This window comes from Zootoca vivipara, chromosome 3 (assembly GCF_965207765.1).
Source record: "Zootoca vivipara chromosome 3, rZooViv2.hap1.1, whole genome shotgun sequence".
Taxonomy (NCBI): domain Eukaryota; kingdom Metazoa; phylum Chordata; class Lepidosauria; order Squamata; family Lacertidae; genus Zootoca; species Zootoca vivipara.
Genome location: NC_142586.1, coordinates 116803296 through 116825340, shown reverse-complemented (window position 1 = coordinate 116825340; position 22045 = coordinate 116803296). Strand labels below are relative to the sequence as shown.

The 22045-nt window shown below is 47.9% G+C and overlaps 1 protein-coding gene across 1 annotated transcript in view; it reads left to right on the top strand.

Moving 5' to 3' along the window:
* LOC118082815 (L-gulonolactone oxidase) overlaps window positions 1–22045 on the top strand; it is a 47399-nt gene that overhangs the window by 5507 nt on the left and 19847 nt on the right. Inside the window, exons 3-6 of the mRNA XM_035110643.3 lie at window positions 828–953; window positions 1973–2067; window positions 5680–5770; window positions 15460–15645. Coding sequence (XP_034966534.3) covers window positions 828–953; window positions 1973–2067; window positions 5680–5770; window positions 15460–15645 — 498 coding nt within the window. The remainder of the gene's footprint in view (window positions 1–827; window positions 954–1972; window positions 2068–5679; window positions 5771–15459; window positions 15646–22045) is intronic.

Sequence of the window (22045 nt, the reverse complement as noted above, 5' to 3'; positions counted from 1 at the left end):
AACAGCTTCTCTATGTGCAGAGTATTATATACATTTTCCAAACAGCCAAACTCAGCCCATTCCCACCCCTTTGCAGTATTTCTTTAGCCAATCAGAATGGTGTCTGACTTATTAATTTCAAGCTACAAAGCCCATTGCCTACTCCACTAGGTGGTGATGTATAACTATTATTGCATCTAAGTAATTGGCAGTTTCCAGCTGTACATCGCTTTGCATATCTCTAAATTTGGTATCTTTGCAGTCAAGCCAGTTTCGTTTTGGTCAAGGGGTTTTCCAACCGATAACACAACAACAGGTGTTTCGGCTTGTGTGCAATGAGAACTTTGCATATTCTAAAAATTGCATTTACAGACAAGATGAGAGATGCATCAAGACAAAGTGATTCCACCTAAACATTAGGAAGAACTTCGTGACAGTAAGAGCTGTTCGGCAGTGGAATTTGCTACCAAGGAGTGTGGTGGAGTCTCCTTCTTTGGAGGTCTTTAAGCAGAGGCTTGACAGGCATATGTCAAGAATGCTTTGATGGTGCTTCCTGCTTGGCAGGGGGTTGGACTGGATGGCCCTTGTGGTCTCTTCCAACTCTATGATTCTAAGTGGAGTTTTAAAGTTAAAATGGAGTTTGACCAAACTTTGGTCAAGAGTCCAGCCATCCAGTCAGATGCCTCACTGTGACCCTCAAGACTCCAGTTCCCATCATCCCTGACCATTGGCCATTCTGGCTGGGGCTGTTGAGAGTTGGAATCCAGCAACATCCAGAGGACCACGGCTACCACTTCCTTGAGCTCGGGGGTCACCTCTGTATCAATGTCTGGTTGCCCTCCCTGCAGATCTTGGATCTGGCCAGGCAGAAGAGCAAGAAGGTGAAAGTGGTCGGAGGTGGACATTCCCCTTCGGACATTGCCTGCACGGATGACTACATGATCGAGATGGGAAGAATGAACAAGGTGCTCAAGGTAAGAGAGTGGGATTCTCCCTTTCTGGGTCCTTCTCATTGCCCACCTAGCTCAGATTCCACCTCACAGTACCTGGACAGAGAGATGACTTGGGAGCAGAGCTCGTCCATGGGGTGACCTCCAGAACGTATTAGGAGACATTTTGGGAGAGGATGAAATTAAATAAGACAAACGCAGGATACAAGAGAGCCAGGACTATAATTCGCCAGCGTATCTGGGACGTAGAATTACAATGCCACATGAGCGAAATGATCAAACATTCAGCAATAAGGGACTATGGGAGAGGTTTCTCTCCAGCTAACTATCTGTCAGGACTTCAGATACCCAAATACAGACGGTCTTTTACCCTCGTCAGATTTAATGTTCTCCCTTCTGCCTTACTACAGGGCAGATTTGAGGGTAAACCATATACAGCACGGGTCTGCCCTTGTGGCTCAATGGAAGTAGAAACTGCTTCACATGTACTATTACGTTGTCGTTTTCATAAGGATATACGTTTGACTTTTATTACACCTGTTTTGCAAAAGTCCATGAAAGAATCCGAACACCATAGTTTAAAACTACTGCTAGAGGACAAGAATCCCAAGACTACATTAAATGTAGCCAAATTCTGTATGTCTGCAATCAGTCGCAGGAAGCAAGTGGTATCCCATGATGATCAAACCCCTAAATGCTAACTACAGGGGGTAAGCTAATAATTAATTTTAATTTTTATATTTAAATCCTTGTTATACTCACACTGTCCTTTGTATTTTTGATATGTTTTATGATCTGTGATATTGTGCGTGTTGATGCTGGTCTGCGACCGTATTAATAATAAATTCAAATAAGACAAACCTTAATCCGCAATTGTGTGCAATTTGGGTTATAAACAGCAATGTTGGGTGAGCAGGAAGTCACTAGTTGCGTTGAACTGGAATATAATTGTCGAGTAACAAATGTAACTTCCTATATGGTAAAAAGAATAAAATATTATTATATATAGAAACAGATAAAAGAGCCAATCTTATCACTTGCAGGTGGACAAAGAGAAGAAGCAAGTGACAGCCGAGGCTGGGATCCTTCTCTCTGATTTGAACGCTGAGTTGAGCAAACACGGCTTGGCTTTGCCCATGTAAGTAAGACAACTTTGCACGTGCTGAAATGCCACCAGGATCAAACCTTAGGCATGGTCTCTGTCCTGAAGCAGAAGAGTGCCTGGGGAAACCCAGCTGGGTGGGCGGGGTATAAATAATAAATTATTATTATTATTATTATTATTATTATTATTATTATTATTATTATTAGAACAGCATCTTTCAAAATGCTTCCGATATAAAAAGCTTCAGTTCTGCATTTGAACCAGTGGTTCTCAAACTTTTTTCTTTGGACCACACTTTCAGAATAAAAATGTGCTCGTGCCACACCGATTTTTTTTTTATTGATAAGAAATACATTGGAAAACACAACTAGGGATAGCTTAGTGGGTATAGCAGGGTCATGGGTTCAAGACCCGCGATGGGCAAAAGATTCTTGCATTGCAGGGGGTTGGACTGGATTGCCCTCCGGGTCCCATCCAACTCTCCAATTCAATGATTGTCCTCAGTTTCACTTAATGCACTCGCTCCTATTTTGGAAAAAAAGTTATCCATATTCTGTAAAAAAACCAAATATATACTTTACTGCACTGAAATATTTAAATGTTTGATTGTCCTCTCCTGCCACACCAGTATGATGCACCACACCCTTTGAGAACCGCTCTTTTAAACACGCAAAGTGGATACTATCACCTGCACTTTGACCCTAAGACAGACCATAATAATAAAGGAAGGACTTCTTCATGCAGTGCATAGTTAATTGATGGCCACCAATTTGGGTGGCTTTAAAAGAGGATTAGACAAATTCATGGAGGAGGAGAGGTGTTGGTGGCTGCTAGCATGGTCCTAGGCAGCAATGCTTCTGAATACCAGTTGCTGTAAAACCGCTGGGGGGGGGAGAGAAGAACTCGTGTTCGAATCCTGCTTGCATCTGGCTGGCCACTGTGAGAACAGGATGCTGGACTCGATGGGCCCTTGTTGAGATCCAGCAGGTCTCTCCTCAAGTTCTAATGTTGCTTGTGCAGAGTCAGGCCACTTTTCAGATTCCACTGCGAACAGAGGAGTCAGCCTAGTGGCTCTCCTGCAGCCGCCTCTGGAGATCCTTTGCTGCACACAACAGGCTTCACCAACCTGGGCTGTAGCTCTGTGGCAGAGCATACGCCTTGGGTACAGGAGGTCGCTGGTTCAATCCCCAGCTTCTTCTGATGTGATGCCTGTCTGAATCCTTGGACAGCCACTGCTGCCAGTCAGTGTTGTGGTGGTGGTTGTTTAATAATAATAATAATAATAATAATAATAATAATATAATATATTTATACCCCACCCATCTGGCTAGGTTTACCCAGCAACTCTGGGCGGCTCCCAACAGAATATTAAAAACACAATAAAAGATCAAACATTAAAAACTTCCCTAAACAGGGCTGCCTTCAGATGTCTTCTAAAAGTCAGATAGTTGTTTATTTCCTTGACATCTGCTGGGAGGGCGTTCCACAGGGCGGGCGCCACCACAAAGAAAGCCCTCTGCCTGGTTCCCTGTAACCTCACTTCTCACAGGGAGGGAACCACCAGAAGGCCCTTGGAGCTGGATCTCAGTGTCCGGGCTGAATGGTGGGGGGGGGGAGACACTCCTTTTGTGAGGACTAACATCCACACGAAAGATTAGAAGTCCCACTGATCCCTTTAAAATCCCATTTATGCTGTGCAGATGAGGAAATGTGAGCAGTTGGGCCAAATGAACATGCATGATCCTAATACGCTGGAGATAATTAAGTAAGAGCTGTTCGACAGTGGAATTTGCTGCCAAGGAGTGTGGTGGAGTCTCCTTCGTTGGAGGTCTTTAAGCAGAGGCTTGACAGGCATATGTCAGGAATGCTTTGATGGTGTTTCCTGCTTGGCAGGGGTTTTGGACTGGATGGCCCTTGTGGTCTCTTCCAACTCTATGATTCTATGATTCTAATTGGAACTGGACCTCAGTGTCCGGGCTGGACGATGGGGGTGGAGACGCTCCTTCAGGTCTACTGGGCCGAGACCATTTAGGGCTTTAAAGGTCAGAACCAACACTTTGAATTGTGCTTGGAAACACACTGGGAGCCAATGTAGGTCTTTCAAGACCAGTGTTCTATGGTTTCGGCTGTCAATCCCAGTCACCAGTCTAGCTGCTGCACAAGCACACAAACAAATGAGGAAACAGATAAGCACACAAACTTTATCACCCCCCCCCAAAAGACAAATCCACAAAAACTACAGAGTGTCCCCCAAACTCAGCTCACCTTGTGCTCCCTCCTCAGTCGCCGGACTCCAGGCATTTAATGGAAGAATTTTAATTATAAAGAAAGAGCATGATGCAGAGGAAAGGGGGAAAGTTGGGGGGTGGGGAGAACAATGGTGTGCAATGTAATAAAGGTAAAGGTAAAGGGACCCCTGACCATTAGGTCCAGTTGTGACCGACTCTGGGCTTGCGCACTCATCTCGCGTTATTGGCCGAGGGAGCCAGCGTACATGACAAAGCCGCTTCTGGCAAACCAGAGCAGCACATGGAAACGCCGTTTACCTTCCCGCTGTAGCGGTTCCTATTTATCTACTTGCATTTTGATGTGCTTTCGAACTGCTAGGTTGGCAGGAGCTGGGACCTAGCAACGGGAGCTCACCCCGTCACAGGGATTCGAACCGCCGACCTTCTGATCGGCAAGCCCTAGGCTCAGTGGTTTTAACCACAGCGCCACCTGGGTCCCACAGCACCACCTGGGTGCCCATATATTGTTGACAATGCTGAGCTGGCTGGGCCTTTGGTTTGAGTCAGTGTCAGGCAACTCCCTCTATCCCCAGATCACAACCCCCACTGAGCCAGCATCATAGAGCTGTGCTAGCTGAAGCCCATGAGGTTGCAGTCCCAAACATCTGTAGGGGGGCACCGGGTTGGCAAAGGCTGCTGTGAGTCAAAGGACCCAGCTGGGATCTTTCACCCTCCGATGCCCTCTCTTTAGCCGAGACGGCACTCAGAAGCCTTGGTGGCAAATGAGTTCTTTTGAGGAGTGACCTGCGGAAGGCAATGGGCTCGCAGCATCGCCTGCAAATTTGCTCAGATGCCCTGACATCAGGGCCAAAGGAGCCTTTTAATCACAGGAGGGCTGGATAAGATTGACTCCTCTTTCTTTGTCCTTACATCTGCAGAATAATTGCAGGCTCTCTGCAATTCAGGACTGTTGTTCTGCTGGAGTTTGGGCGAAACGGTTAGTTGGAAGGAAAGGTTCGCGTTGGAGGGGAAATGTTGAAAAGACAGGTTTGCCTGCTAATTTGGGGCACGCTGGAGTGCTCTTTCAGTCACACCAAGCTACACACACACACACCACTCTCGAATACATTGCTCCCCCTCTCAAAGGAATATCTGTATTGTCAGAAATCCCGATCAACAGCCAAGGCTCCTTCCTACTTCAATGCGCTTGTTCTGCGACTTGATGTTCCGTGACAAGCGTGTCTCATTTCATTTTGGCGTGTTCGGGATCCGGAGCAGGTGGCAATTAATTACCTTTTGTGCCAAACGTCACGTTCATTAATATCATTGTCTCAACAGCCGCCTTGGGGAATAAACAATAGAGAAAGCCTCTGCCTTCTTGCCTACAGCTCACCTTCCCCATTTCCCCTGTATTCAGTCTAGGAGCCGTTTCGGATGTGACAGCCGCTGGCGTCGTTGGCACAGGAACTCACAACACGGGGCTCAGGCATGGCATTTTGGCGACACAGGTAAGAACCCCACGGGCTGTAGCCGGAGGAGTCCGGGTGACTGGCAAGCGAGCAGGTCAGGCGGCAACTTGTCAAGTAACACAAAAGTAGATGCTGCTGCTGAGCAGGACTTGGAAGAGCGAAAGCTTTCTCCTAATATTTTCTCCAAAAAAAGAGAGCTTATCGGGAGAGCCTGCTGGATCATCCCCAAACATCCACGTCCTAAGACATATTTACAGATATACCATATGCCATAAGAACATACAAGAGAATAGCCTGTTGCAATTGGCTATTGAGCGCATGAGGACTAGCTGCTGCAGCGCTCCCTCCAAAATGTCCTACCTTCAGCCACAGTAACTCTAGAGGCCCTATAACTCTTGTTCCCCATATAAGCATGCAAGAAGCGCCTGCTGGATCAGGCCAAAGTCCCATCTAGTCCTGCATCCTGTTCTCACAGTGACCCACCAGATGCCTCTATGGGAACACCCCCCCCCCCGAAGGATTTCAGAAACATTATTCACATTGACTATGGAGGCACAACCTTGGCTAGTAGCCACCAATAGACCTCTCCTCTTCCATGAATTTGTCCAATCCTCTTTTAAAGCCTTCTAGGTTGGGCGCCACCCCTGCCTCCTGCGGCAGGGAGTTCCATAGTTTATCTAGTCGCTATATGAATAAATACTTTTTTGTGCCCACAGGCCTCTGGCTGGCCACTGTGAGAGCAGATTGCTGGACTAGAACCACAGAACTGCGCAGTTGGAAGCAGGGCCGTCTTTACCCGGGGTTGCAAGGGGTGTGGGGCACCCGGGAGCCGAATTCTGGGGGGTGCCAGGCACCTGTCACTAAAAACGCCTAAGCTCTTAACTGTCTACCTGTTACGAAATAATAAATAATTTTGATCATACATATATACCTAGGTATTACTGAAATGTATACCTACTGTTTCACTAAAGGGCTTTCAAATTTGTGCGCTCATTTACCAAAGATGCGCTGTGGCGCTTGTGATTCACAATGGCGGCGCTTGTTAGACTTGAGAGTTCTGGGCGGATCTTTGCACCCCGGCAGCGCATATGCTAAAGACTCCCCTGGTCCCCCCAAGGTACCCCCAAGGGTCATCTAGTCCAACCCCTGCAATGTGGGAATCTTTTTGCCCAACGTTGGACTTGAACTCATGACCCAGAGATCAAGAGTCTCATGCTCTACCGACTGAGCCATCCTAGTACCTAGATGGGCCATTGGCCTCATCCACCAGACTATTCTTACGTTCTTACTTTCATTTCTCTGATCTCAATCTTCCAACTTTCGGATGTTCACAAGATCTTGTGTTATGAGAGAGAAACTTTCCTCTATCTACTTTCTCTCATGTCGCCTTTAACTTGCCTTTTTGTTAAGCTGAAAAGTCCCAAATGCCACAAGATTTCTTCGTATGGGAGTCACTTCTAGTTTAGGAAAACATTTTCCTAAACAGATTTTCCCCGTGGGCAGATGTATCCTTTCTCGCTTTCATAATAAAATATAGGAGGGGAATTGCTATAAGATCAATGATGTGAGAACAGGAATGGAACTAAACCAGATGGCAATTTGACAGGCAGTGAGATCATTAGAAGGTTTCCCCTAGATTTAAGGTGACAGGAAACGCCGAGAAAAATTGGGCATTTTAAAAATCGTTTGTCTTGCTCCAAGCACCCACAGCGAAACGCTTCCTCAAGATATGCAGAGTGCGAGCTGCCATATTTCACACAGCAGCAGCCAGGTCTCCCCAGAAATAAAGTAAGGTGAGCGGAAAAGGTACAGCGCGATGCAGACTCAGCTGACGGCACCTGAGCACCCAACTGCTTACGTTCAGAAATGATGGAAGTTTGTAAGGTTCCCTGAGCGCCACAACAGCATTGAGGCAGAAAGGAAGCCTGCAAAAGAGATTATTATTAATTCAAGGTATGCAATTATTTATAGCCCACTGTTTAGCCAAGACCAACCCCCAAAACAGATTAGTTACCACTGAGCTATTTACCGTACTTGCTTGGAGCAACAATCACTGATAAAACGCCCACAGACATCATGCATCACTGTTAGGCTCAGCTCAGTACGCTGTCTTCCAGCCTCCGATAGCCAAGTGCTCTCTGAACATTTTGGACTACAACTCCCATCAGCCACAAGCAGCATGGCTGATGGGAGTTGTAGTCCATGATAACTGCATGGTGCCAGGATGACGAAGGCTGCTGTAGTCATTTATTTTGCAACCGCCTGTTGTCTGATTTAGAAGCCAGGAGGGTCTTTGCCCATCAGATTATCTATTTCAATTATCTATAGCATTTATATGCCACCTTTCTTTCCAAGGAGTTCAAAGTGGTGTACATGGTTCGCCTCCTCCCTTGTTCATCCTCACAACAACCCTGTGAGGTAGGTTAAGAGATAGTGACTGGCCCAAGGTCCCCCCGGTGAGCTTCATGTCTGAGTGGGGATTCGAACCCTGGTCTCCCAGGTCCAACACTCTAACCGTTAATGCCACACTGGCTTATATACACATGAGAAAGATGTAAGAAGTGACATGATAGCTGTCTTCAAGTATCTGAAGGGCTATTGTCATGTAGAAGATGGAGCAAGCTTGTTCAAGGCTCTGGAAACTAAGCCTGATGAGGAACTGTTGAAGGAACTGGGTATGCTTAGCCTGGAAAAGAGGAGACTGAGAGGAGATAAGATTTGTTGTTGTTGTTGTTTAGGTCGTTTAGTCGTGTCCGACTCTTCATAACCCCATGGACCACAGCACGCCAGGCACTCCTGGCTTCCATTGCCTCCCACAGTTTGGTCAGACTCATGTTGGTAGCTTCGAGAACACTGTCCAACCATCTCATCCTCTGTCGTCCCCTTCTCCTTGTGCCCTCCATCTTTCCCAACATCAGGGTCTTTTCCAGGGAGTCTTCTCTTCTCATGAGGTGGCCAAAGTATTGGAGCCTCAGCTTCAGGGTCTGTCCTTCCAATGAACACTCAGGGCTGATTTTCTTCAGAATGGATAGGTTTGATCTTCTCACAGTCCATGAGTTCTGGGCACCACAGTTCAAGAAGGATACTGACAAGCTTGAACGTGTCCAGAAGAGGGCAACCAAAATGGTCAAAGGCCTGGAAACTATGCCTTATGAGGACCGGCTTAGGGAGCTGGGTATGTTTAGCCTGGAGAAGGTTAACGGGTGATATGATAGCCATGTTCAAATATAAAATAAAAAAATTCCTTCAGTAGCACCTTAAAGACCAACTAAGTTTTTATTTTGGTATGAGCTTTCGTGTGCATGCACACTTCTTCAGATACAGTGAAATGGAAGTTTCCAGGCACTTATGTAGAGAAGGGGTGGGGAGGGGTGGGGATGGGGAGGGGGGATCACTCAGAAGGGTGGTGGAAATGGGTGATTGACTGACTGATAGCTGTTGATGACCGCAAACGACTGCAAATGGATGAAACCATTTGCAGTCGTTTGCGGTCATCAACAGCTATCAGTCAGTCAATCACCCATTTCCACCACCCTTCTGAGTGATCCCCCCTCCCCATCCCCACCCCTCCCCACCCCTTCTCTACATAAGTGCCTGGAAACTTCCATTTCACTGTATCTGAAGAAGTGTGCATGCACACGAAAGCTCATACCAAAATAAAAACTTAGTTGGTCTTTAAGGTGCTACTGAAGGAATTTTTTTATTTTACTTCGATCCAGACCAACACGGCTACCTACCTGTAACCATGTTCAAATATATGAAAGGATGTCATATAGAGGAGGGAGAAAGATTGTTTTCTGCTGCTCCAGAGAAGCGGACACGGAACAATGGATTCAAACTTCAAGAAAGAAGATTCCACCTAAACATTAGGAAGAACTTCCTGACAGTAAGAGCTGTTCGGCAGTGGAATTTGCTACCAAGGAGTGTGGTGGAGTCTCCTTCTTTGGAGGTCTTTAAGAGGAGGCTTCACAGCCATCTGTCAGGAATGCTTTGATGGTGTTTCCTGCTTGGCAGGGGGTTGGACTGGATGGCCCTTGTGGTCTCTTCCAACTCTATGATTCTATGACTCTCAAGAGTCTCCTCCAGCACCAGAATTCAAAAGCATTGATTCTTCGGCGATCAGCCTTCTTTATGGCCCAGCTCTCACTTCCATACATCACTACTGGGAAAACCATAGCTTTCACTATACAGACCTTTGTCAGCAACAGGGGCGTAGGAAGATAGGGGCGGTAGGGGTGGGCCGCCCCGAGCGGCGGGCTCCAAGGGGCGCCATCGCGGGCGCCCGCCCCGCCCCCAAAACGCGCACCCTGCCCCCGGAACGTGTGTCAAGCCCCCAGAACAGGCGCCAGCCCCACCCCCACCCCTGGTGCCAGAGCATGAAGCTCTGCCATTGTTCGGCAAGGTGATGTCTCTCTTCAGATATCTCAAGGCCTGTCACATGGAGGAGTGAAGAAGCTTGTTTTCTCTGCTCTGGAGGAAAGGATCCAAACCAATGGCTTCAAGTTATGAGAAAGGAGATTCTGACTCAATATGAGGAAGATCTTTCTGACAGTAAGAGCTGCTCGACAGTGGAACAGTCTCCTTCGGGAGGTGGTCGACTCTCCAAATTACAAGAAAGGAGTTCCTGGCTAAAACCTTGGGGAGAGCTGCCTAATGGTAAGAGCTGTTCAGTGGTGGAACAGACTCCTTAGGAAGGCGGTGGACTCTCCAAGGTCACCCAGTGGTCTTTATGGTCTAGTGAGGACTTGAACCCTGATCTCTCAGGTCCTAGTCTGACACTCACTAACCACTTTACCATACTGGCTCTCATTGACATGTGCCAATAAAATCGAGGAAGAGTTTTGCTGCACCTTGGAGACAAACACATTATTTTTTAACAGCGTCATAAGCTTTTGTGCACTTGAGTCCGCTGCATCAGGTGCAGGAGAAAAACGATGCCAGAAACTCACCCTAACAAAATTAATTGGCATTAATTTCCAAGAGGCAATAATTTATCAGGGATTGGCAAGAAATGTGAAACTCTCAATGATAAAAACGGGAGCATGTGCCATTGCATTTATGAATCCCACCCCGCCCTCCTCTCTCACATGCACACAGAAAAGCAAATTCACCTAATCTGTAAATCTCATACTTCTCATAGTTTTTTGGTGGGGGTGTTATGTGGGAGCTGTGGGCTTTGTGTTTTAGGGGAGCACAGAGCTCCCCCCCCCACTTCCTCATTATTTGTGATATCATTACCATCATCCCAAGGCTCTTTGCAAGATGAATGGCTGTTCCCGGCTCGGATTTTGCAGTGACGGGATGGATTTTCCGGCTCCCAGCGCAATTGATAGATTCCATGCACCTTGCAAAAAAATCAGTGCCTTATAAGAAATGACGGAGAGGCGGGGGTGGGGGGGCGGAGAAGGGAGGGAAGGAGAGAGGAAGCTAATAAAAGGGGGCAGGCGATCGATAGGAAGACAAAAGAGGCAGGGCAGCGGCTGCCGTTCGGGAATCAACATGAGTTAAAATTCATGAGCAGCCATCAGAAACAAGTCCGTAAAATAACTAAAGGAGAAAATTCTAAGAAATGAGAGGAGGGTTGGTGGCTTGGCAATGGAAAGAGGAGGCTGTCAATCTGCAATTGCCACAGGAACCCCAGATATCTTGCCAAGGGCTTAGAAATAAGAGGGCGAGGCCCACACTTCTCCCACAACCCGACATTTCTCCTTTGAAATTAGCCGTAGTTGCTGCCGCGCTCTCTCAAAAACACCCTACTTTCAGCCACAGTAACTACAGAGGCCCTATAACTCTTGTTCCCCATATAAGCTTGTAAGAAGAGTCTTTTAGCTGGATCAGGCCAAAGGGGGCCCATCTAGTCCTGCATCCTGTTCTCACAGTCACCGACTAGATGCCCCATTGGGAAACTTGCAAGCAGGACCCGAGTGCAAGAGACCCTCCGATTCTGAGTCCCTTGGTGGCTTTGGGGCAACAACATCCCAGTGAAGCAACTCTGATTCTATGGGGCCCTTGGCCTCTCTCCCAGGATGTAGTCAAGCTCAGGACCGTCACTGCCTCCCCCCCCCCCCCGTCTCTTGCTTTCTCGGCGCTCCAGGATTCAAATACATTTGCAGTAATTGGTGTCTCACATCCACCTCTAACGGGTCCCATTTTTCGGGGCTTTAGACTGCATTTGCTAGGATTAAGATGGCCTGCGCTCCCTGGATGATGCAGGATAACCGAAACCAGCTCTTTGTGGCAGGTACCAAGCTGTGTGGGACGCGGGTGGCGCTGCGGTCTAAACCACTGAGCCTAGGGCTTGCCGATCGGATGGTCGGTGGTTCAAATACCTGCGACGGGGTGAGCTCCCATTGCTCGGTCCCTGCTCCTGCCCACCTAGCAGTTCAAAAGCACGTCAAAGTGCAAGTAGATAAATAGGTACCACTGCGGCAGGAAGGTAAACGGTGTTTCCGTGCGCTGCTCTGGTTTCGCCAGAAGCGGTTTAATCATGCTGGCCACATGACCCGGAAAAACTGTCTGCGGACAAACGTCAGCTCCCTTGGCCAGTAAAGCGAGATGAGCGCTGCAACCCCAGAGTCGTCCGTGACTGGACTTAACTGTCAGGGGTCCTTTACCTTTTAAGATGTGTGCCATTATAGGAATCTGTAATGTGCCCAACAAGTGTGTACGGTTCAGATTGCATCTTATCTGTGAAAGCAAAGAAAGTAAATGAAGCTTGGGTAAACAGCAGGAGTAACTAATGACTCCCATATGACCCGTTATCTGTGGGAGTTATATTAATAAGGATATAATGTTTTCTCCCTCCCTCCCTCCCTTACAAGACTAGAACTCAGGGGCATCCAATGAAGCTGAATGCTAAACATATTAAACTGCGGAACTCCCACCCACAAGAGGCAGTGATGGTCACCAACTTGGATGGCTTTAAAAGAGGATGAGACAAATTCCTGGAGGAAGAGGAGGTTGGAAACGGCTGCTAGCCAGGATGGCTGTGCTTTGCCTCCACACTCAGAAGCAGTGATGCTTCTGAAAACCAACTGTAGGAAACCAGAGGAAGGGAGAGTTTTGATCTTGCGCTCAGGTCCTGCTTGTGGGTTTCTACAGGCACTTGGTTGGCCACTGTGAGAACAGGAGGCTGGATTAGATGGGCCATTAACCTGATCCAGCAGATTCTTCCTATGTTCTAGTGTTGAGAGTTCTAGCTCAGCATAAGGCAGCTTCCTATGGGAGCAGTGCGCTTGGCAAAGTCATATTGCTCTATTAATAAAAATAGGCAAGCCCCTGAGTTATACAGGACTCCGTAGTGAGCAGAAACCTGGAATGAGGATATTGGCTTACCAGTTCTGCCACTCTCTCTCTCTCTCTCTCTCTCTAATGGAAAAACAAAGAAAACACTGTAGCAAAGAGCATGATGTGCAAATGGCAAAACCTCAGCTGCAAACTTTGCAGAGTGATAGGCAGGCCACTTTCAATTGCTTTTCCGTGTGATTTCCCTGGAGCATGTTTTCTCCTCCGGACCTCTTTGACCTCACAAGATTACCTATATGGAGAAAAGTCTGGGCAACAGAGCCATGCTTTGCTCAGGGTCCCTCTGGGACTCTTAATTCTGCACTCCTCTCATTCTGCGGCTTCCCTGCGCGAGGTTAAGCACAGTCGGAGCTGTCATTGTTAAGGAGGAATTCAGTCAAACTGACAGTGCCGTGCGGTTTCACCTTGAGCAGGCAAACTCTGCAATCAGGACAGCAGAAAACAATTGCCAGCCAAGCTGGACCACGAAGGAAGAGCAAACAGGAGCCAGGAGGAAATTTGCTGCGCAGAGAGGTTGGTACAAAGGCTGGAGCTAAAGGCAGCTCACTTGCACCGCCTGCTGGAGCAAAGGCTCAGGAGCTCGGAGGAGAGTTAAAGAGATGAGCTTTGGGTTCCCAGAAGTTGCTGAACTACACAGCGCATCATCCCCAGCCACCTTAGCCAATGCAGAAAGCTTGCAGCGTTTGGGACTTTTCCATATTAAAGAAAAGGCGAACGAGCGGCAAGATGGTAGGAGTTTATAAAATTATACACGGCATGGAGAAAGTTTACTGTGTCCAATTCTGGGTGCCACAATTTAGGAAGGATGTTGACAAGCTGGAAGGTGTGCAGAAGAGGGCAAGAGAGATGAACAAAGGCCTGGAAACCAAGCCTTATGAGGAATGGTTGAAGGAGCTGGGAATGTTTAGCCTGGAAAAGAGGAGACTGAGAGGGGAAAGGATAGCTATTTTCAAATATCTCAAGGGCTGTCACATGGAAGCAAGCTTGTTTTCTGCTGCTCTGGAGGGTAAGAATCGAATCAGTGGCTTCAAGTTACAAGAAAGGAGATTCTATCTAAACTGCAGGAAGAACCTCCAGTAAGAGCTGTTCAGCAGTTGAATTGTCTCCCTCCAGAGGTCGTGGACTCTCCTTCCTTGGAGGTTTTTAAGCAGAGGTTGAATGACCATCTGTCTTGGATGCTTTAGTTGAGATTCCTGCATTGCAGAGGATTGGACTAGACGACACCAAGGGCTCCCATCCAATTCTATGATTGTGTGAATTTGAACACTTCTTCCAAGCGAAATCTCAGCGGTGGGGGATGGATGGAGAGGGGGCCCTTCAGGCACGAGGGAAGAACTCTGTAGGCAGCTGTGCACCCGTGCGTCCCACCTGCCGGACCTGACTACAGGCAATCGAATGTGAGAACCAGCTCCAGCAGGGAGTGCCCTGTTTGTGTCACTATGAAAAACTCCCCCTGCAGTAAAATAAAAAAATTCCTTCAGTAGCACCTTAAAGACCAACTAAGTTTTTATTTTTTTGGTATGAGCTTTCGTGTGCATGCACACTTCATCAGATACACTGAAACAGAAGCGTCAGACCCTTATGTGTATACAGAGGGTGGGGGTGATGGGAATGGGTGATGGGCTGATGGGAGTGGTAAACCTGTAGATGGCTGTTAACGACTGCTGATGGCTGCAATTGGTCCTGGGGGGAAAAGCAAGGGCTGAGGCGCTAAAGAAAGCTTGATCATGCATAATGAGATAAGAATCCAATGTCTTCATTCATCCCAGGTGGCTCCATGGTTTTAAGCTTGGTAATGAGTTCCAACTCAGCAACTTCTCTTTCCAGTCTGTTCCTGAAATTTTTCTGTAATAAAACAGCTGCTTTGAGATCTCGTATAGAATGTCCTGGGAGACTGAAGTGTTCTCCTACTGGTTTCTCTGTCTTCTGGTTCCTGATGTCAGATTTATGTCCATTTATCCTTTGGCGTAGGGTTTGGCCTGTTTGTCCAATATAGAGAGCTGAAGGGCACTGTTGGCATTTGATGGCATACACAATGTTAGAAGATGAGCAATTAAATAGTCCTGAGATGGTATGTTGGATGTTGTTGAGGCCAGTAATGGTGTTGTCCGGGTGTATGTGGCAGCAAAGTTGGCATCTGGGTTTATTGCAGGCTCTGGTACCAGTGTCCATGTTAAGTCTGGTAGTTGTATTATTGTGGGTGAGGAGTTGTTTAAGATTGGGTGGCTGTCTGTAGGCAATGACAGGTCTTCCTCCCAGAGCTTGAGAAAGGGAGCTGTCATTGTCCAGGAGAGGCTGTAGATCTCTGCCAGTGCACAAACGATCCCGCGGCTGAACCCAAGTGACACCTGAGATAGAAGTTGCCGTGGCCCCAAAGACCCCAGACTAAAGCATGTCTCCCTTTCCTCTGACTTCCCCGGCAGGTGGTAGCCTTGACGCTGTTGACGGCTTCTGGGGAAACGCTGGAGTGCTCCGAATCTGTGAATACTGAGCTGTACCGGGCAGCCTGCGTCCACCTGGGCTGTTTGGGCATCATCCTGACCATCACCTTCCAGTGCGTGCCAGAGTTCTACCTGCAAGAGACGAACTTCCCATCAACGCTCAAAGAGGTAAAATATCTGTGTTAGGGAAACATTAGGAAGAACTTTCTGGTGGTAGAAGCCTTTGGACAGTGGAAGGGACTCCATTGGAAGGTGGTGGCTCTCCTTCATTGGAGGTTTTTAAGCAGAGCTTAGGTGACCATCGGTCACGGATGCTTTAGCTGAGATTCCTGCATTGCAGGGGGTTGGACTAGATGACCCCTGGGGGTCCCTTCACCCTCTACAGTTTTATGATTCTGTGAATCAAACTAACACTTTTTTTTGAGGTGTGTGTGTGTTATATAAATGCAGACTCCAAGAACATCTCTTGGCAGGACAAATGATCCTAGAACACTTCAGCCAGCCTGCAGTTGCAATTAGTTAATGAATATTCTTCCCACACGCCCACCGTCTTCGAGTGTCTCATTTGTTAGAAAATCTTTTAAGCTGAGGACTTTAACTAGGAAGATTAAGTGACTTGCAAGGAGTATCTATTCTTTGGAAATAGATTTTTCATTGTCTACTGTGTTTGTGTGTCTTTTCCCATGCAACCAGAATTCTTAACCATTCTTTTGCCACGCAAATATTTCTACGTTGGCCTGCACCTCCCTCCCCCACACCCTTTTAAAATTTCTCCTAAACAATGTTGTGTACCATTTTGGCTCATATACACACTTTTGCAAGCCGTTCCCACTAAGGCAAAGCATTTTAAAATCCTGTTCTCACTAAAATATCCCTTTTTGTGCACATTTTCTTTTAACGTAGTCATTTTTCTGAACATTGTTTTTTGCTGACGAGCCCTATCAGGGAAGGGTGATTTCTCGAGGCATAGCTGTATGCTATGATTTGTGCATGATTTCAGGAAGCCATGAATAGAATTGTAGAGTCACAGAATTGTAGAGTTGGGTTAGGTGAGGGGTTGCATTAAAATGTGAAGCGAACCCAGATTTTGCCCCGTAGCCTCTCTCCGAGGTCTGAGGCTGAAATAAGCCTTTTCTTTTCCTCACCTTCCTAGCTGAGGTCTCCTTGAGCTGCGCTGAAGCCAGGACATTTTGCATGCACTCTGCTGCTTTGCTGGGGATATCGCCGTCCACTCACTACAGTACCACAGAAGGGACACCTTTGGGTTGACAGTGATGAATTGGGTTTGCTTTGCGGTTAACCTCTGGGGGTTCACGGCCAGGCAGTGCAGAACAGGAGCATTTGGGAACATGCAGGCGGTGGCTGCAAGGGAACTGAAGGGGCATCAGGAGGACTGAGGTTAGCACAGTTCCTCCCCAGCCAGCCTGCCTCAAAAAGGATATTGCGGAGCTCAGAAAGGTGCCGAAAATGAACACCCAAACCAGCCAAAGAGATGGAGCACAAGGAAGCAGACGGAGCTGCCTTGATACCATAGAATCATAGAATCGCAGAGTTGGAAGAGACCACAAGGGCCATCCAGTCCAACCCCCTGCCAAGCCGGAAACACCATCAAAGCATTCTTGACATATGCCTGTCAAGCCTCTGCTTAAAGACCTCCAAAGAAGGAGACTCCACCACACTCCTTGGTAGCAAATTCCACTGCCGAACAGCTCTTACTGTCAGGAAGTTCTTTCTAATGTTTAGGTGGAATCTTCTTTCTTGTAGTTTGAATCCATTGCTCCGTGTCCGCTTCTCTAGAGCAGCAGAAAACAACCTTTATCCCTCCTCTATTATGACATCCTTTTATATATTTGAACATGGCTATCATATCGCCCCTTAACCTTCTCTTCTCCAGGCTAAACATACCCAGCTCCCTAAGTCGTTCCTCATAAGGCATCGTTTCCAGGCCTTTGACCATTTTGGTTGCCCTCTTCTGGACACGTTCCAGCTTGTCAGTATCCTTCTTGAACTGTGGTGCCCAGAACTGGACACAGTACTCCAGGTGAGGTCTGACCAGAGCAGAATACAGTGGTACTATTACAGTACTTCCCTTGATCTAGATGTTTTGGGACTGCAACTCCCATGATCCCTAGCTAACAGGACCAGTGGTCAGGGATGATGGGACTTGTAGTCCCAAAACATCTGGATGGCAGAGTTTGCCTATGCCTGAGCTACAGCCTTTCTCCTAAATGGAACCCCTTCCCAAAGGAGGCAGTGATGCGCCACTTCAGGCTGCAGGAGAAGAACAGCATATTGTATATTAAATGCTCCCGATGTAAAAAAAAACCCCTTCCGTTCTGCATTTAAACATGCAGAGCTGATACTGTTGCATGCACATTGGCATAATAATAATAATAATAATAATAATAATAATAATAATAATAATAATGGTTTCCCCAGCCATTCTGGGCAGCTCCCAACAGAATATTAAAAACACAATAAAACATCAAACATTAAAAGCTTCCCTATACAGGGCTGCCTTCAGATGTCTTCTAAAAGTTGGATAGTTGTTTATTTCCTTGACATCTGATGGGAGGGTGTTCCACAGGGTGGGCGCCACCACCGAGAAGGCCCTCTGCCTGGTTCCCTGTAACTTGGCTTCTTGCAGGGAGGGAACCGCCAGAAGGCCCTCGGTGCTGGACCTCAGTGTCCGGGCTGAACGATGCGGGTGGAAACCCTCCCTCAGGTCTACTGGGCCGAGGCCGTTATCGTTATATGGTCTCTGCGGCCACTCCAACACAAGATAATAAATAAATAAAGGGAGGACTTTGTCATACAACATATGAAACTCACTCCCTCAGGAGGACCACTGATGTCCACCAATTTGAAAGGTGCTGAGAGAGTTAATGGAGGGATTCTGTCTCCCTTACAATACTGCCAGGCAGAGTCATGCAATGAAGCTCACCCGGTGATTCTGGGCCAGTCACCACCTCTCAGCACAGCCTACCTGTGTTGTTGTTGAAGGGTTGTTGTGAAGAAGGAAAAACGATCTCCTCCTGCCACCTTGCTCTTGTGGTGAAGTTTTGGAGAGATTGTCCCTGCCAGGCCTATATCTGGATAGGCAGAGACCAAAATAAATTTTTAAAAGAGCTGCGTTTAATTATGTAATTAGATAATCAAATTAATTTGCTGAATTTCTTGAGAGGTCGTGTCTTGAGAGCAAAAGTGCAGAGCATCAAGGCTTCTAAATATATCTCGTGTTTGGAACAAGGGTAGTTTCTGAAGATGGCAAAAGTCAGGGGGAAATCTGTATATTGGGGAAAAAGAGATGAACCATTAAGATAACCAAAAGTCTGCTTTTAAAGTCGCTGTCTAAAGCGCTCAGAGGCTTGGTGATTTCTGTCGGTGGTTACTAGCCACAATGCCTCCACGTTTGGAGGGGAGAGTTGGTCTTGTGTTCAAATCCTACTTGTTGGTTTCCCATAATGGACATCTGGTTGGCCTTTGTGAGAGCAGGGTGCTGAGCCAGATGGGGCCCCCCTTTGGTCCAATCCAGCAGGCTCTTCTGACATTCACACTCTGTGCTCCTTATGTCTCCCCTGGCTCTTTGGGTCAACCTCAGTTCAAAGGTAAAAAAAACAGCCGACTCTCTCCCCTGGGCGTTGCGCCGCAAGGAGGGTGCTCTCCATCGGCCAGAGAAACAAGCCAACCTCGGCCGTGATCAATGTTCAAGCAGGCGTTTGATGAAGGCAGAATCTGCCCAGGAAGGGTCTATTTTGGGGGCCGGCCTGTCCTCTGAAATCAAGCTCTCTCATAAACAGGACAGCAAGCACTGACAAAACACAACCCAAAACCCCCCCCAAGGAAATGCAGTCACACATGATATGTGGCCCCCGCAAATCTTATTAAGAAAAGCTGCACTCTTGTGACATTTTGACGTCTCTGGGCTCCCATTTGCATCCCAGCAGGAAGTTTGGGTGGATGCACACACCGTCCACCTTACACCGAGTCAAGCAATTGGTCCATCTAGCTCAGTATTGTCTGCACTGACTGGCAGCATTTCCCCAAGATTTCAGGCAGCCCTAGTTGGAGATGCCAAGGCTTGAACTTGGGGCCTTCTGTATGTGGAAAAAGGTAGTCTTCCACCAAGCTGTGCTGGTTCCTACCTGGAGAATTGATTGATTTAATTTGCACACAGGTCTTGTCCAGAAAGTGTTTCTCCTGATGACATCAGTAACTAATCTGTTTCACAGGTGGACACAAATGGATAACTAGCCTTGCCTAGAACATAAGAGCAAGAGAGCTCTGCTGCTGGATCCGGCCCAGTCCAGCATCCTGTTCTCACAGTGGCCAACCAGATGCCCATTATGGGAAACCAGCAAGCAGGATTCGAACACAAGAGCACTCGTGTCCTTCTGTCCTAAACCACTTGTTCCCATTTTACAGTTGGGGGTGGGCTGGAGGGAGAGGGTGCCTTTCTCGAGGCAGAGCGGTCTTTCCGTGGAGAAGCTGGAACTGAAATCCAGGTCGGGTGCTGATCCCACACAGCCATGCCCCAGCCGTCCTTTCCACGCTCTCCACCAGCTTGTCCCCCAGGCTTTCTCTGCCTGCTTCCCACCAGTTGCATAAATGCTCTTAAATATTAAATCGCTTTCCCCCAAAGCTTTGCCTCTTTTCCTGTGCAGCTGAATGGCGCAGAGTTAGGAGGAGGAAGGGTGGCAATGGCTGTTTGTTTCCTTGTGCCTCCCACTGCTGCCGCCGTGAACAATTCCCTTTGGCCCTCGCGCATTATGCGTCTCATTGCTCCTGGTTTTGCCCCTGAGCCTCAGGAATGGGCTGCGCAAGCAGATGTGGCTTTTATGTCCAGCAGAACGGCCGGGCTCTGCCGCCTCTCCCTGGGCCATTGAGGTCCCATGTCGTCCCCTTCTTCATTTGCCATGTCCAATTTGTGCTCATTAGCTCTCCTAGTCTCTTTGCCTCGAGCGCATCATGATGAGGGCAGTAATGAGGTTTCTTGGAACTCCCTCTGGCTTATCGCATCCTTCAGCTGATACCCTCCTTCCCTTTATTTTTAAATAAAAAGCTCCAGTGTGAGCGAGTTACAAAAGCCAGCCCAAATGGTATTTGAAGGTTACTTTTTAATTTTTGGACTTCTTCTTATTATTATTATCATAGAATCATAGAGTTGGAAGGGACCCCAATGGTCCTCTAGTCCAACCCCCTGCAATGCAGGAATCTCAGCTAAACCATCCATGAGTGCGCCGCCTACCAAGGGAGTCCTTTCCACTGTCAGAAAGTTCTTCGTGATGTTTAGTCGGAATCTCCTTTCTTGTGACTTGAAGCCATGGGTTCGAGTCCTACCCTCCAGAGCAGGAGAAAACAAGCTGGTCCCCTTTAGATATTTGAAGATGGCTACCATATCTTCTCCTGCCAACCTAGCAGTTCGAAAGCATGTCAAAATGCAAGTAGATAAATAGGAACCGCTACAGCGGGAAGGTAAACGGCATTTCCGTGTGCTGCTCTGGTTTGCCAGAAGCGGCTTTGTCATGCTGGCCACATGACCTGGAAGCTGTACGCCGGCTCCCTCGGCCAATAATGCGAGATGATCGCTGCAACCCCAGAGTTGGTCACGACTGGACCTAATGGTCAGGGGTCCCTTTACCTTTACCATATCTTCTCTCGGTCTCCACTTTTCCAGGCTCCTCCTCCTCCTCCTCCTTATTCTTCTTCCAAAGAGGATTGATTCCAATCCTTGCCATAACTCCACCCTCTCTGAATTGAATGAGAATCCAAGGCTGTGTCTCTCTAGAAGAGGCTCTGCAGGTTTGGGGTGCAAAATCATAGTTGGCTCGACCAAATACCGATCGAGATTTGGTGAGACATTTAGCTCGCGGCTTTGCTTGTAAATGAAAGGAGAACCACTGGCAGTGAGGGAGCTTCATGCTCCGGCACCGGGGGGAGGAAGCAGGCGCGGGCAGGACTGGCGCGGGGGTGGGGGGCGCCATCCGCAGGGGCGGGGTGCACATCCTGGGGGTGGAGCACGCCTTCTGCAGGGGCGCAGCGCCCAGCGTGGGCGGGGGGGGATGGCCACGATGGCACCCCATTGGGATCGCACTGCAGTGCGGCAGACAATAAATAGCCAGATGAGCGAGAAGCAGTTTCTCAATGCTACATCATCCTGGCCTCTGGCCTCTTCAGTGTTGCCCTAAGACCAACATTGCCTTTGCTTTCAAAACATTGTTATGGGCCAAGAGTGGATAACTTTGAGGAATGCGCCGAGTCTGCAGACGGTGCCCAGACCTTTGTTTCCCGAGTCATCAGAATTTATTCTTGTCCTCCTCATGGTCAAAGTCCTCTTCGCATTGCCACTAAGACTCAGCACCCCAGCTTACATTCCTGGCAGGAGCCTCCCTTTTTATCTCTTTACGTATTTCTAAATCCACCTCAAAACAATCCTGGGACAGTTTCCAATGTTTGCTGTTGGCATCTGTCTGTCTCAAGACGTAATGGAGTGAGCCTCCGGGGGTGAAGTCCAAAAACTGTGTTTGCAGCACCGAAGTGACCTCTCTGAAGCACGAGCCTGAGCCGT